Source organism: Bufo bufo, chromosome 5, assembly GCF_905171765.1.
Source record: "Bufo bufo chromosome 5, aBufBuf1.1, whole genome shotgun sequence".
Classification (NCBI taxonomy): Eukaryota; Metazoa; Chordata; class Amphibia; order Anura; family Bufonidae; genus Bufo; species Bufo bufo.
In genome coordinates this window covers 77,075,052-77,091,627 of record NC_053393.1, presented here as the reverse complement: position 1 = coordinate 77,091,627, position 16,576 = coordinate 77,075,052, and the positions used below count along the sequence as shown (strand labels likewise).

General features: G+C 45.8%; 1 protein-coding gene and 1 non-coding gene across 2 annotated transcripts; both read left to right on the top strand.

Annotated features, from left to right (window-relative positions):
* Window positions 1-3,959: 3,959 nt before the first annotated feature.
* RPL30 (ribosomal protein L30) lies at window positions 3,960-10,883 on the top strand. Its single transcript, XM_040431258.1, has 5 exons — window positions 3,960-4,046; window positions 4,172-4,216; window positions 6,711-6,856; window positions 7,791-7,921; window positions 10,787-10,883. The coding sequence occupies exons 2-5, from the start codon at window positions 4,196-4,198 to the stop codon at window positions 10,837-10,839; spliced, it is 351 nt and encodes a 116-aa protein (XP_040287192.1). The 5' UTR covers window positions 3,960-4,046; window positions 4,172-4,195; the 3' UTR covers window positions 10,840-10,883.
* Window positions 7,966-8,098, top strand: LOC121002970. Its single transcript, XR_005779371.1, has one exon. It is a non-coding gene; the product is annotated as a small nucleolar RNA SNORA72 (small nucleolar RNA).
* Window positions 10,884-16,576: the final 5,693 nt, after the last annotated feature.

Below are 16,576 nucleotides of genomic sequence, written 5' to 3'. Positions count from 1 at the left end.
CAGTGTACGCTAAATATATGTAATACAGCTGGATATAAAAGTAAACAATAATATCTAAAAATACACAATTGTAGATTGATCAGTATGCATAAGGTGCTTAAAATCAGGAAAACCACTAGGTAAACTATGAATACTAATTCAGTGCACTGAAATGTTGTTCAGGACAAAAAAGGAAAAAAAAAAAAGGAAGAAATGTCATTAGGACATAGTGAATCAGGAATGTCACTTAGATAGTGACTTGATGTCAAGTAGAATTTCGATCATAAATGTTCCCACTTTGTGGGGAAAATATCAACCGGATTGCAGGTATATATATGTTGTAATAAAACTTGATAGCCTAAGTTCCGCTGCTATGAGCTGTTTGGGTACGTTACCACTCCTCGCCGGTTTTGGTTGCTTTGTCCTGCAAGGACCTTACGCGGTGTCCCACGTGGTCTCAACAATTTAACTCTTATGTAATAGCTGAGTTAAAAAAAACTAGTGCTACACCATATGTGGAAGTAAGAATGGTAAGTATACACTTCCCGGTGCTAAGCTAGGGACTTCTCTTTTTTCTGCCACAGATAGCTCTAAACTGCAGGCACTGAAACATATCCGCATGTCATAACCCCCAGAACTTCACGCTAAATGCACAAACATATAATCTCCTTAATGCCCCCATGAACTAACTAGGCCTACAGAGATTCCGCCATGCATGGCGTCAGGTAAGTTAGAGTCACACTCAGCCTTCTAAGAGGGTTTGGCGGTCCGCAACTATCCGTATCTTCCCGGCGATTACGGAGTCAGTCGTCTGATGCTTCTTGATCTTCCTGCCGATCGTCTTTCTGAGCGACCCCTGCGCTGTCGACCGGTTTTCCTCTCTTGCGAATGTCCATAGGATCGTGGCGAATAGGACGCTGGAGTGGAGGCACTCCTGAAGATTCCAAGGCCGTCTCCACTTCCGCAGAGGACTCATAAGTAAGAACCTTCTCCTGATGATAGACCTTTAAAATAGCCGGGTACAGGAGCTGGAACCGAATATTTCCTTGGTATAGCTTAGTGCAGATAGGGCTGAAAGTTTTGCGCTTTTTCACTACCTCCGCCGAGTAATCTTCAAATAACATGACTGTGTAGCCTCTGATAGATATCGGGCGATGTCTTCTCCGGAAGGCTCTCCTCATGGCTACCTTGTCATTACAGTCCTGCAGACGCATTATAACTTGGCGAGGTCTCTCTCGGAGGAAAGAAGGATTTGGGGCAGAGCGGGAACTGTGTCTCGTCATGGTGTCTGGCCCCACTCTGTGTGCTTTTTTCACCCTGCAGAAAAAGTTAAGGCCCAAAGCCTCTGGCAGCTCCTTTTCACATATGTCAAGTAATTCTGGAGGCCGGATACTCTCTGGCAGTCCCACCATCCGCAGATTGTTGCGGTAGGACCTGTTTTCAAGATCCTCCATTTGACTGCGCATTTGACCAATAAACCGTTGCTGGGTTTGCATAGTGGTCGCTACTTCTGCCGAGGTGGCACAAAGCAAATTTATCTCTTGCTCAAGTTCTCCCACCTTTTGGCTGGTTTGACCTACTTCCTCCTGCAATGCATTCAGGGAGGACTGGATGGTGATCTCCAGGGTCTTTTTGATATCCGGGGTTATGCGTAATGCCACTTCAATGGCTAGTCGCTTATAATCCAGTACATCTGGGTCCTCGTAAAAAGGTTCCGGATCTTGAGAGCCGTCATCCTGAAGCAGAAGGGGTGATGTCGCCGCCATATTGGTAGGCTGTGAGGTGCGGGGGGAAGTCGAGCGCTGAGATCCCACCGATTTCTGGCCACTGCGAAGTAAGTATGGCTCCATGTGCAGCGAGTGAGATCTCTCACTGTTGCGTCCCAATGTCGGGGGAGAGAATGCTATGCAGGCTCACTTATAAGTCGCTCGTTCGGTCAGTGCTGCGGAGGAGCTCTTTCTTTTGCGTTCTCACATGGCAGCACCGGAACCGGAAGTCCCCCAAATTCTCATTTTGAGGTGTATATGGCTTTCGTATTGTCAATTAAAGTAGTAAAATCTTTATAAAAAATAGAAACACCTTTAACTTTAGGTTTCTGAGTAAGAAAAGAATAGAAAACCAGAAAAATTGGTTTGTCTAGTGGTAATTGAGTGACAGAGTGTTTAATTTGTATATATTTATAGAAATCTGTTTTTTGAAAAATGGTATTGGGTGATTAGAAGTGTGAACGAGTGTAGTTTATAGGAGTTATGTATGTTTGTAACGTATTTAAAGCACTGAGAAACTTAAACACCCCCATAAACACCTCTATGTTTCCTGCATCCCTTCAGTACATGATAAAAATGTTGTCCTTTGGCCACCACTAGGGGGAGCTCCATGCATAGGAATTTATATAGCTGCCATTAAACTCAACAGCGGCTGTAAAATCTGTTTGCACTAAGCTCCCCCTAGTGGTGGCTGCAGGAAAATACTGTGGCTTCATGTCAGGAAGCTAAAGGAGTTCACACTGGTCCCCATAGCAGTGGTGTGGTCTGCCTCCATGGTAAGTACGCCACTGTTTCCATGGTTACTACAGCCTGCAATGCAGATGTGAACAGTACCTTATCGGTAGTAGATTGCCTGAGACTGGTTTTGCCTCCCTCTTCATCCACATTGTTGTATAATACATTTCTTAATTCTGGCGTAAACCGACTTGCCTGGCTAACCGCAACCACATTCACACCCACTTTTCAAAAAAAGCATATGCTTAAAAACTGATGCACAGGACTTCATAAACTACCCCAAAAAGACAAGGCTGCCCGGCAAAATCAGCTTGGATTTTGGATGGTATTGTGTACGGTAAAAGGACCCCTTTAATAGTGGCTGCCCTGATGGATTCCCAGCCTGGTGTACACCCTAGGATCAGTATAGGTTAGGCCCCATTCACACGACCGTATTTTTGGTCCGCATTTTTTGCATTTCGGATGTGGACCCATTCATTTTAATGTGGCTGCAATAAATGCAGACAGTTCACATCTGTCTGCATTGCTGAGAAAAATGATGTTTTAAGATATGCAAATGAGCCTCTAGGAGCAACAGGGGCGTTACCATTACACCTAGAGGCTCTGCTCTCTCTGCAAATGCCGTGCCCTTTGCACATTGATTGACAGGGTCAGGTAGTGTAAACATCATCACACCTGGCCCTGTCATTCATAGTGCAGAAGGTGCGGCAGGTGCAGAGAGAGCAGAGCCTCTAGGTGTAATGGTAACGCCCCCGTTGCTCCTAGAGGCTCATTTGCATATCTCAGCAATGTGGGCACATATGAACATGGGACCAACACAGAGGTAACAGGTCAGCCAATGTCATAGGTAGGGTACGGCGACAATAAGTTGCGTGATAAAAAGTGTACATCTACATTGTGACTTGTAGTTGTCTATGGTGTCGCACTGCGACTCGACAGTTGCACAAAAATCCAACTTAGATAGATTTTTTGCGCCTGTCAAGTCTCAGTTGCAGCATGCCGCAGCGCGACACCATAGACAATCATTACAATAAATGTCGCTGTGTAGCCCTAGCCTAAAGGAGGCTACCTACTCTTTTTTACCTACTCAAAAAAAAAAGCCAGGTAGTAAAACACACTATATGAGCAAAAACGCCTAAAATCCCCAAAAATGAAAATAGCTACAAAAAGGCTGCACAAGTCTGCCATTGTTACTGTTTTTTGGTCCAGGAAAATGAACTAAAGTCACAAAGTTAATTTATTCATACAGTTTAAGGAGGAATAACAGAGGAATGGGGCAATGCCGAGTTCTAGGAGATGCTGCTGAAGAACGGTGCACACACTTTTACATGTATTAGTTAATCCTATAAACAAGCACTGCTCAAAGTATTGCGTCCCCCACAAAATTCGCGATCTACGCTTTTGTCCTTTCTTCCGTCCCGTAGCGTTGCGTTCCAATTCCCCCTGCGTCCTAGCAAGCCCCGCCCTTCCTCGCAGTGTTACACGGGCGGTCCCTTCAGCAAAAGCGTTGCATTGTGGGAGCTCCTTCCTTTCTCGGTCCCCGGCCATCTTGGAGCTAGACCTCTGGTGAGTGGGGCTCCGGATTATCGGGGGATTGCACTCATTTCGGGGTCCGAGGGTGGCCGGTTTTAGCTGGGGGCTGTAGAGCAGAGTGACCGTCGCCTCACCGTGTGTTTTCCTCTCCTGTACAGGTCCGGGATCCCCGCGCAGCAATCATGGTGGCCGCCAAGAAGACGGTGAGTGCGGCCTCATGTCTCACGTGGAGGGGCGGCCGGCTCCGGGCTACCCGCTGCGGGCCTGTCCGCGCCTCCCGGCAGTAGTGGAGCCCGGCACGGGTCACTCACGGACCGTTCTCTGCGTCACACGTCAGTACAGAGCCCGCTGTCCACATGGGAGGAGCAGTGCCTGTCATATGCCTGCTGGGGGTAGTAGTACTGATGATGATAGGGATTTACCTGATGTGTCTGTAGCTGGCCCCATATTAAACAGGCATTTCCATTGCCCTCTTGGACGCTGTTCACATCATGTGGAATAATCTGAACACTTGAATTCCCAGTTTGTTGCACATGGATTCTCCCCGTACCGCAGCAAGACACGACATCCCGCTACTGGGGGCCTATTCCATATGCTCATCAGTGTGAATGCGGCATATCGCTAGGATACGCCGCCAGTGTCCCATCTCTGGGGTCCGCTTCTATCTCCAGACCTGAGCAGCTGAGAGGCCACGCTCCTTCTACCTCTGTGGGCGTTCCACTCATCTAAGTCTGGCCCATAGCTGTGAGGGGGGTCTGTGTGCTGCAATGGGACTTCCGAAAACCGGTGGTGCTCTTGGAGATCATCTGAACGCTGTCTTGGATGGCGGACGTGGGCGCCCGTTTGTCTAATTTTCTTACATGGCCATGGTGCAGTTTTGGACATAAGATCGCAGTTCTTGGGTTACAGTAAGGGGGTCGCTGTGTACGAGGGGGCAGAAGATTCTTCATTTATAGCTTTGACTAAATTTCAAACAAACACAGATGCAGCAGAGCTGGGATTGTTTGGGAGCACTCCTCATGCTGACTGAAATAAAGTTAGACTTCTGGGTTTGCTGAGCCTAAGGGCTCGTTCAGACGGCCATATGCTGTCCGTAAAAATGCGGATCTGTCTTTTTGCGGACAGTTCAGAATGTCTGCAAAAAAAAAAACGGATTGCATTCTGTATTTTTGTGGATCTGTAAACTGGCCACGTCCTGATTTTCACTGACAAGTATAGGACTTGTTTCATTTTTTTTTTGCGGAGCCGTAGAACAGAAGAAAAGGGCCCCATAGAAGCGGATGGGTCAGCATTAGTGTTGAGCGAACTTCTGTTTTAAGTTTGGCGTCTAAAGTTCGGGTTATCGAAGAATCTCGTTATGGATTCCGCCACCACGGACCATAACGGAATTTACAATCCATAACGCGATTCTTCGATAACCCAAACTCTAGACGCCGAACTTAAAGGGAACCTGTCACCAGGATTTTGTGCATAGAGCTGGGGACATGGGCTGCTAGATGGCCGCTAGCACATCCGCAATACCCAGTCCCCATAGCTCTCTGCGCTTTTATTGTGTTAAACAGTTTTGATCAATATGCAAATGACCTGATGTGAGTCCTGTATCCGTAGATGAGTCCAGCGGAAAGGAGCCCAGCACCGCCCCGCGTCCTCCGAATCTCCTCCTTGCTGGCGTCACAGCTGGAGCGTCGAAATCTCGCGATGCGCGAGCTAGCGCATGCGTAGTTCGTTCCCTGTGCTGATGCCAGTACAGGGAATGAACATGATGCCGACACTGCGCATGCGCTAGCTCGCGCATCGCGAGATTTCGGCGCTCCAGCTCTGTGACGTCAGCCAGTAAGGAGGAGATTCGGAGGACGCGGGGCGGTGCTGGGCTCCTTTCCGCTTGACTCATCTCCGGATACAGGACTCATATCAGGTCATTTGCATATTGATCAAAACTGTTTTTTAACACAATAAAAGCGCAGAGAGCTGTGGGGACTGGGTATTGCGGATGTGCTAGCGGCCATCTAGCAACCCATGTCCCCAGCTCTAAGCACAAAATCCTGGTGACAGGTTCCCTTTAAAACACAAGTTCGCTCAACACTAGTCGGCATCTAATCCGCAAAAAAAAAAAAAAACGGATCAGATTTTTGCGGACAGCATGTGGGCGTCGGAGCTCTAAATTAGAGATTGAGCCACGGCATAGTGTTAATCCTTTAGGGGTGATTTCAGACTTTTATTTTATTTATTTTTTGGGGGGGGGGGGGGGGGGGGGAGTACTCCAGGAACAGGACACGGGCATCTTTGCTCCTGGTGTCTTTCAAATTTTTAACTTTTTTTTTTTTTTTTTTTTTTTTTTTTGCAACATGTTGAAACAGTGGCATTTTTCAAGAGTTTTTCCATTTCCTCTATAGGGAAAAATGTTTGACAAAAACACCGTTCATACATTTTGTTAAAAAAAACACAATTCAGTTTGTGTGTGAAGAGCCCTACTGGTGGCGCCCACATCACGATCCTGCGGTTACCCGTGATGCTGACGAGCGATGTTGCTCACTGCATTATCTTGATGCACAAAAGACCGTTCGGTGACAGGTTCAGCTCTGCTACATTAGATCCGAGAAATGGATGTGTTGACAATGAGCGGAGGCAGGCATTGCTCTCCAGTGTTCTGTGTGTGGCAGCTTCTTGGGCTCAATAGGTTTTATATTTCTCTTCTAGAAAAAGTCCCTGGAGTCTATTAACTCAAGACTTCAGCTTGTGATGAAAAGCGGCAAGTATGTCCTTGGGTACAAGCAGACTCTGAAGAGGATCCGGGAGGGCAAGGCCAAACTTGTCATTCTTGCCAACAACTGCCCGGCTCTGAGGTGAGTTGAGAAGGGACTGTTCTCTTGTCCTTTAGATCCACGTGACTGGTTTTCTCACTAACAGAATTTATCAGCTGTGCACAGAATAGTCGATAAGTGTTTGATCGCAGTGCGTCCGACCCCTGGGAGTCCCAGCAGTTAGGCTACTTTCACATCTGCATTTTTGACGTCCGGTTTTGACGTCTGGCAGGGCATCTTAAAACCACAGCAAAACGCATCCTTTTGAATAATACAAATGGCTGCATCCGTTCAGAGCGGATCCGGTAGTATTAAATCGAAAACTAACATACCGAATCTGTTACTAAAACCAAGTGAATGAATGCCGGATCTGTTTTTTTTGTGTCCCAAGAAAACTGTTCTGATACCATTGACTTACATGGTTTTTGGTGCCGGATGTTTAGTTTCCCGTGCTCACACAAAAATGCTGCATTTTATGTAAGTAAAGCAAAGTCAATTGCAGACTGCAGTGGTGACCTGCTGTCCAGACACAAGGGAAGCAGGTCACTGCTGCGGCCTGTGATTGGCTGCAGCGGTCACTTGTCCATCCCTCACAATGAAAACAGATGCTGATACGTCTTCCCTCGAGTACTAAGGCACAGAGATCCGGCAGAGAATGTTGGGAATTGGCCAAACACAAACCACAGTATGCAGCGGTTTGTGTTCAGCCGAATCTCAACATTTTTGCCAGAATGTGGCCGGATCTCCGCGGGACCCCATTATACTTAATGGGACCTGCGGGCATTCTGTTTTCATCTGGCACTGCCAGATCCCAGGAATTCCGGTAGGTTGTTTTCTGCTGGAATCCATGTCACAGATGAGAAAGTCGCCTAAAATAACGGTTACAGGTAGCCACTAATTTTAAAATGTAGCCCTGAAGATGCACGAATAAAATGCAACACATCCTGGTGTCTAAGTTTATTTTTATTTTCCACAGAAAATCAGAGATTGAATACTATGCCATGTTGGCCAAGACCGGAGTCCACCACTACAGTGGCAACAACATTGAGCTTGGCACAGCCTGCGGTAAATACTACCGAGTGTGCACACTGGCTATCATTGATCCAGGTAAGCACAGTACAGTGCCTTCATTCATAGGGGGGGAGTTATGTGTGCGAATATATTCTCGCCGGATTGATTTGTCAGTGATCACTACCGGGCTAGACGTTCGCTAGAGGAACACTGGTCTGTGTCGTCGGTACTGGTCTATTAAGCAGTACTGATTCTAAAAGGCTGGTTACACTATGGCTCTGTGCACACAGCAGCATCTGCACAGTTGTCAAGGGGCTGGACGTTCTTGCATCAAGTTCTCTTTCCTGTTGGTATCTCGTCACCTTCCTTACAACATTTTGCCCTTCCTGCATAGTTTTTTTTTTTTTTTTTATCTGCAGTGGTATTTGCTCTTCATATTGCTGTCTGTTTCCATGTTCTGTACTTTACCACTGGGCAACCTCTACACTATTGACAGTGAAGTAACGCACGAAACTAAGCTAGCTGAAATCCACCTTGGGGCTGATTCACACGACAGTGCTCATTCTGGCAAACAGCCCATGTCTCCCAAACCGACCGCGGCTTCCCTGACCTGAACTGACTGTATCATAGTGATTTATGCTGGTCCGTTTCTATCTGATCACCGGTCTATTGTGCTCTGCTCCCCTGATGATGTGATCGGGTTGGAACTGACTGCAGATAAATCACTATGATGAGGTAGGTTTGGGTCAGGGGAGCCGTGGTTGGTCTGGGGGTTGCAGCAGACACATGGGCCACGTTTCCCAGTCCCAGCACAGTCGTGTGACCAATGATGTCCAGAAGCTGTAGGCTTGTTGCAGAAAAATCTGCTACTTTCCCATTCATCTGAACAGGGCTTTTAGAATATATGTGTTCACTGCAGAAACAATCCCACTGAGAGACATAGGACAGGTTTTCAGTTGCAGAAGTTTTTTCCATATCACAGAAGTGGCAGACATTTGAATGGACTACTGCTGTAAACATATGCAAATTTCTGATGTTTTATAGATTTATTTTTTAATGTGCAAGGCTACTTTCACACTAGCGTTAATATATTCCGGTATTGGGATCCGTCATATAGTCTCAATACTGGGACAAAACGGAAGCGTTTTGTCCCCTTTCATTGTCAATGGGACAAAACGTAACCGAACGGAGTGCTCCAAAATGCATTCTGTTCCGTTCTCAGACCGGAGAGCAAACCGCAGCATGCTGTGGTTTGCTTTCCGTCCTGGGATGCGGAGCAAGATGGATCCAGCATGACCCCCAATGCAAGTCAATGGGGACAGATCCGTTTTCTCTGACACAATAGTAAACTGGTCCGTCCCCCACTGACTTTCAATAGAGTTCATGACTTATCCGTCTTGGCTATGTTAAAGATGATACAACCGGATCCGTTCATAATGGATGCAGGTGTTTGTATTATCAGGAACAGAAGCGTTTTTGCTGAACACTGCAAAAATGCTGATGTGGAAGTAGCCTTAATTGGCACAAAATGACCAGCCTTATTAAAGGGGTTTTTCAGAACTCAAGTATCCTCAGGATAGATCATTGATGGCTGATCGGTGGGAGTCTGACTCCCAGAACTCTCACTGGTCAGCTGTTGGAAGGGGCTGCAGCCCCTAAAGATTGAATGTTAAAAAATATATATTTTATCGACTAATTTTTTTTATTTTTTGTAGCTATTTGATAAAACATTTTCTGGGGTGCCCATAACTCCTTCCCTCTATAAAGCAGGGTGTGTGTGCTTTATAGAGAAATGTTAGACTATTACAGGCTTTAGTATGTGACTGGAGCACCCCCCCTTCTCCCAGAGATCGGGGAGATCCATGCAGAGCAGTCATGAAAGGGGGTATTATCTCGGGCATTCATTATATGCAGTGGCCAGAGGTGCGTTCACACTCAGCTTTTTGGGGCAGCTTTTTGAGCCAAGACCAGAAGTGTTTCCAGCAGGAAGAAGTAGAATTCCTTCCTTTATATTTTTCGTTCCTTTCCGACCTATTTCTTTCTTTGGTCTTTCATGACTGTATGAACCAATGTGGGAATCCACTCGTATAGAAAAAGCCCTGCAGCCCGTGCTGCGATGTTTCCCATTCACTTCTATATGGCACAGCTCGCTCATCTTTCTATAACCCCTGCCACCTTTTGGCTACTGTATACAAACCTATTCAGATCTTGGCCATAAATGCTTGAGATGGCAATATTTGCGGGTTTTGGTACTGGTCTTAAACGCATGTAGAAAAACATGTTTTTTCAGGCATTTTTTACTTTCCTGTTGGCCAGCATTAGTAGGGGAAAAAAAAATCTGTTTTTTTTGGGGACAAACATCATGAAACCACCCTGGCTCACCCGCCACTTATAAGATTTTCGTCTTCCGGTGTCTGTATTTTAGTTATGTTGAATAGTGAGCTACATAGGACCAGATATATGGGCGTAGTGTGACTGGATAGGTCATCAGTATCTGATGGTGGTGGTCCGACACCCAGGACCCTCTCTGATCAGCTGTTTGAGAAGGCACCAGCGCTCCTGTAAGTGCTGAGGTCTTTTCCCTTCTCACCAATCACAGCGCTGTACATTTGTATAGCGGCCGCGCTTGGTATCGCTGCTCATCCCAACTCACTTCTATGGGGCTGAGCTGCTCCTAGGCCACGTGACCAAGAAGGTTGTGGCGCTATTGCGAGCGACAGGGTCATCTCAAAAAGCTGATCGGCGGGGGTTCTGAGTGTTGGACCCCCACCAATCATCAGTTATAAAGTCTGAGAAAACCCCTTTAGCTTCTGTAGAATGAACATGTTTCAGTATGTGTGTGGCATATTTCAGGGATATTGATAAAAAGTGTAATGAATATTTGCTGTGCGTTTCTGTTGTATTATAGATTAAACGCCTTACTTGTGCCTTTTTTTAACACCTCGAATTTCTGTCTTGCAGGTGACTCTGATATCATTAGAAGCATGCCTGAACAGCAACCCAGTGAGAAGTAAATTTGTACACCAAACTGTTAATAAATGACTGGTTTCCCAGGAAAGTCTCATGTATTTCATCACTTATAATGGTCTGACGAGATCACCAGTTGTGTCCGATTGGTCCAGTGTTGGGAACCCCAATTAGGCCTCTTTCACACATCTCTGACATCCATGACTAGGTGCTCAGTGGTTCATCCAGGAATGGTCTGTCATTCGTATGCCACTTACTCCGCTAACCTTAAACTTAGTTTCCAGAGCATGTCTTACCAATGGTCCAGAACACTGATGCATCACCGACATAAAGTGCATATCTCTGTGGTTTTTCCGCTGACCCACGTTCAGTGGAAAATCAGTGTGTGAATAAATTCATTAAAATCAATTGGTACATGGAGAACACGGACTGCACGTGTCTGACTGACTAACATGTAAAAAGGTAAAAAAAGGCCTTACTGAGGGAAAGGGATTTTGGTGGAGATTTATTAAAACTGCTGAAAAGTAAAACTGGTTTAGTTGCCCAAATCAACCAATCGGCTTCCACCTTTCATTCTTTAGCTCCTTGATCCTTTTTTAAATCTGGTTGCTATAGGCACCTAATCCAGTTTTACTTTGCACCAGTTTTGATAAATGTCCCTCTTTGTGTTCCCTATTGTTTGAGATAAACAGAGCTAGACAGTTAATACAAGGCACTTACTAATGTATCGTGATTCTCCATATTGCCTCCTTTGCTGGCTGGATTCATTTTTCCAGCACATTACACACTGCATTTCCAGGGGATACAACCACCCTGTAATCCAGGACGTGTACACATGCACAGCAGCTCCTGTCCTGGCCGCCTCGCATCTCCGCTGCAGCGGTGGTTGTAACCCCTGGATACGAGCAGTGTATAATGTGAACAATAAATCCAGACAGCAAAGGAGGCAATATGGACAATCACAATACATTAGTGTCTTGTATTAACTTTCTCTACATGATAAAGGCCATTTGCTGACGTGAGACAGCCCCTTTAACGCTGTATTCATGTGCATTATATGGTTTTGTAATGGGACTGGATTCCATCAAGGCAACACAAGGTAACCTTTTTCAAAGACAACATGCTTTCTACTTGCTGACTCTGATCCATTCTTGGCTCTAAATATTCATACTTGATGTGGCCTGTGTGATATTTCCATGAGGGTCTTTATTGGCCCTTGAATTTGTATATAATGGGGAAAGATGCAAATATGAGCAGTTGGGTATTTGTTGTCTGCTTGCAAGCCTGGAATTTTTTTTACATTTCAGCCCTTTAATACTGCTTCTGCAAAATTGGCTGGACCAAATTTCTGAAACTACCATGGATGTGAACGGTAGAAGATTGCTGTTGTACAGTTAACCGTTTTATTTGGAGATGAAATTGCTCAAGTGAGGCCTCATGCACACTACCGTGGTTTTGGTCTGCATCTGAGCCGCAGTTTTTGCAGCTCGGGTGCGGACCCATTCACTTCAATGGGGCTGCAAAAGATGCGGACAGCACTACGCGTGCTGTCCGCCTCCGTTACGTAGCCCCGCAAAAAAAAAAAAAACACTTCCTATTCTTGTCCGTTTTGTGGATAAGAATACGCATTTCTACAATGGTCTGCCAGTTCCGTTACGCAAATTGTGGAAGGCACACGGGCGGCTTCCGTGTTTTGCGGATCCGCAATTTGCGGAACGCAAAAAAAGGAACGGTTGTGTGCATGAGGCCTAAGTGTCCCATGTGTAGGATATCCTCTCGCCAGAAGCAGGCGCTTAACATCGACTTGATCAGTTCTGTTATCTTAAGTGGTAATATTCCAGCTAGAAATAGAAACATATGGCTACTTTGAGGACCTGTCTGCTAAAACTTTTTAATCTCTGTACCTGGTAGCCCCCATCCTGATCTCAGAATGTTGGGGCCATTTATTCTGGTTCCCAAAAAGCAAATGTGACTGCATATCCAAGGTGTTGGCCACGAGTGCATAGGGGGAGAATGAACTTCACTGGAGTGATGTAGAGCTGAGCGGTACAGTAATGTATCATCATGTGACAGGTTCTCTTTAATCTTGTGTACATGCTTTTACTCTTGTTCATGCACTAAGGCTACTTTCACACTAGCGTTCGGTGCTCCGCTTGTGAGCTCTGTTTGAAGGCTCTCACAAGCGGCCCCGAACGCATCCGTACTGCCCTAATGCATTCTGAATGGATGCGGATCCGCTCAGAATGCATCAGTATGGCACCGTTTTTCCTCCGCTCAGCAGGCGGACACCCGAACGCACCTTGCAGCATTCGGGTGTCCGCCTGGCCGTGCAGAGGCAAACGGATCCGTCCAGACTTACAATGTATAAGTCAATGGGGACGGATCCGTTTGAAGTTGACACAATATGGCTCAATTTTCAAACAGATCCGTCCCCCATTGACTTTCAATGTAAAGTCAAAACGGATCTGTTTGCATTACCATGAACAAAAAAAAATATATATATTTTTTGTTCATGGTAATGCAAACTGATCCGTTCTGAACGGATCTAAGCGTTTGCATTATAGGTGCGGATCCGTCTGTGTAGATACCAGACGGATCCGCACCTAACGCAGGTGTGAAAGTAGCCTTACTTTGATACCAGAAAAGTAATTTTTACATTCTACATTATCAGACCAACTAAATCTTATCAGTTCCAGAAATGTACATGAAATCCTGATAAAATTAACCTCCAAGTGTACGGATCCAATAAGATTGATGACAGTGCTAAATAAAGCAGGAGCACAAACCACCTCATGGGAAAGTAGTAGCATCTGTAATTAAATTAATAGAGGTACTGAAGAAAGTTGTGTGAAGTTCCAGTTAAAGTGATGTTTATCAATATTGATGACCTATTCTGAGGACACTTAGAAAACCCATTTAATAGTGAAAGGGATTCTCCCATTCAAGACCCTTATGTGTTAGCCTGACTGAATACAAAGAGTACTTTTCACTCAAGGCCTTAAAGCGAACCTTTCACCTGGATTTCACTTAATAAACTATCAAAAGTACCTTTATAGATCCTCATTGTGTTAGCACACGGTATTCTCCTGCTTTTCTGGCATGTATATGCATGGAAAAATCGCTTTATAAAGTACTCTTCTCCAGCTCCACAAGTCACGGTAGAAATCAAGGGGGTAGCCCTTCCCTCACTCCAGGCTGTAACTCCCCTGCCCTAACCCCGCCTCTATGCAGACTAACGCATGCGCCGTCTGACTCGAGCGCGATCCTGTAACTGAATCGCGCGTGAGGAAGAGAAGGAAGGCATTGGGGACGGCGCATGCGCGATTCAGTTACAGGATCGCGCTTGAGTCCGGCGCATGCGCCGCCTGTACAAGCGCGGTCCCGGCGACTTAGCCGGGTGTCAATTAGACTGCATAGAGGCGGGGTTAGGGCAGGGGAGTTACAGCCTGGAGTGAGGGAAGGGCTACCCCCTTGACTTCTACCGCGACTTGTGGAGCTGGAGACGAGGACTTTATAAGGCGATTTTTCCATGCATATACATGGCAGAAAAGCAGGAGAATACCGTGTGCTAACACAATGAGGATGATCTATAAGGTACTTTTGATAGTTTATTAAGTGAAATCCAGGTGAAAGGTTCGCTTTAAGGTGGTTGTATATTATATTAATGGCCCATTTATTTCAAATGGAACTATATAATACTTCATTTTTAATAGTTCCCCACCTGCGAGGGGCCGTCCCCGCTGGTGAAGAAGCTCCCCCGCCACATGATTGACGTGTCTGCTCCAGGTAGCAGCGAAAGGGCAGAGGTCCTGCTACCGGTGCAGCAACCATGCATTTGCCACTACACTTGGTAGCAGTACATTGATAGTCACGGTTCACACAGGAGCCTCTGCACTACTCGGAGCAGCAGCACAGTTGCGAGATGTCCTGCCTTGTCAGTCAAGGGGCAGGGGTCACCAGCCCTTAAAAGGTGAACTGTTGTTGATGAGACAATTCATATGAATCGATTTGCTCATCTCTAATCTGGACCAATCACTACTCAGCAGTGTGGTCACGTGATTTCAGATGAGGTACCAAAAAATGCCAGGTACTATTTTCAATAGTGAAAAAAAGGCAAAGTTGGGTAAACTGGAGCTGGTACCATGCAGTGTAAAAGGGGCTTAATGTGCCACTATGACACGCTGATGTAAACTGTCTCAAATGGTCTGACGTGACACTTGGGTTCCTCTCACCTCCCTTGAATGTGCCTGGAGTTGTGTGGTATTCATCATCCGGTTCTGCAGGGCATTTTTCAAAATGTAGCGATCATCAGTGTGGCATGTGGCCAAAGGACATTCACTTCTATGCCTCAGTGGCCACTACCATCTGAGAACATCCTGCTTAAAGCCTTGTGATGGCAAGGTACTGTTGGTCAATTGTTGGGTGTCGGCTTGGTCTCGTGATGTCAAAATGTGAACAGCATGATGAGGAGGAGGACTGTTTAAATACCAATTCTAATTGAACCAGGAAATGTATTGGGCGATTCATGGATCAAACAAATGTGAATTTTACTGTTAATATCCTTGTTAGAGGACAGCAAGTTGTGCAAAAAGTATTGAAACTTTGAACAGCTGGACATGTGCATTCAAGTTATTTTATTTTTCCCTTTTACTGGTGGAAAGGTGCCGGACCAATTCCTTGTATTTAGGGACTCAAAAATAGACTTGACAGTAACCGGAAATGAGCTTTTTTTCACTCTAAAGCCAAGGCTCCACAATATTGTATACTTTTTAATGGGGTTGTCTGGCTATATATATTGATGACCTACTGTCAGGATACCCGCACTCCTGCCGATCCGCTGTTGGAGAAGGAGGAGGTGGTGGCGCACCCTTTTCTCTTCATTACACTGCACTTAGTCTTGGAAGTACAGTGTAATACAAGTACATGCACCATAGTACTTGGAATTGCCACAGGAGACGAGACATAGAGTAATGATGAGGAAGTGGCGCTCGCGTGGAGCGCCACCTCCTTGTCAAACAGCTGATCGGTGGAGGTGATGGGTGTCAGACTTTTCTGGCAGGAGTCCTGTCCTGCATAACTGAAATTGTCCGGATCAGTTATGCTGCCCATAGACTTCTATAACGGAATGCCTCTTAAAGGCTTCCATGGCGTATTCCGTCATAGAATTCCGTTATATTCCATGATGATGGAATCCATAAGGCATTGCCCCCAGAACCCAAACGCCGAACTTGAAAACATCAAGTTTGCTCATCCCTGCTGTTTATTTTTACATGCAGGAGTTTTTTGTCCTGTCTGACAGAAGCCCCGAACATAGCCTTCAACACAGATGTGAATACGGACTTTACTGGAAGGCAGGGGGGACTGGGAACTGAACGTAGCCCTGAAAAAAATAATAATCTAAAAGTGGCCCCAAGTTGTAGACAAGTCCAAATTGATAGAAGGTGGGGCAACACAAGTAGGCATAGCCAACACATGCCACAAGTAGGCAAGGACAACTGAAGTAGGTGAGGTCAGCAATACCGCACTGTTGAGGACTGTGATACAGTTGAAATCTCCAGCTGCTGGCCAGGTTTATAAGCACCTGATGCTCCAGTCCCTGCTGGATGGCAATATTAACTTCTGTGATTTTGAAGGAAGGGTGAGCTATGAAGGGAATGGTATCTAAGGGTGCTAAGAAGTTTTATTTTACACTGAAGCTACACTTTATTATGTATGTCCTGTTGCCATTTATACAAAGCACATAGGGTAGAATGGATGACCCATTAATAGACACAGCTGCACTTA

What these genes read in the sequence shown, in the direction of transcription:
- RPL30 (XM_040431258.1), top strand. Translation starts at nt 4,196, where the DNA reads ATGGTGGCCGCCAAGAAGACG. An exon ending in TGGTGGCCGCCAAGAAGACG is followed by an intron (nt 4,217 to 6,710) that starts GTGAGTGCGGCC and finishes TTTCTCTTCTAG; the next exon opens with AAAAAGTCCCTGGAGTCTAT. An exon ending in ACTGGCTATCATTGATCCAG is followed by an intron (nt 7,922 to 10,786) that starts GTAAGCACAGTA and finishes TCTGTCTTGCAG; the next exon opens with GTGACTCTGATATCATTAGA.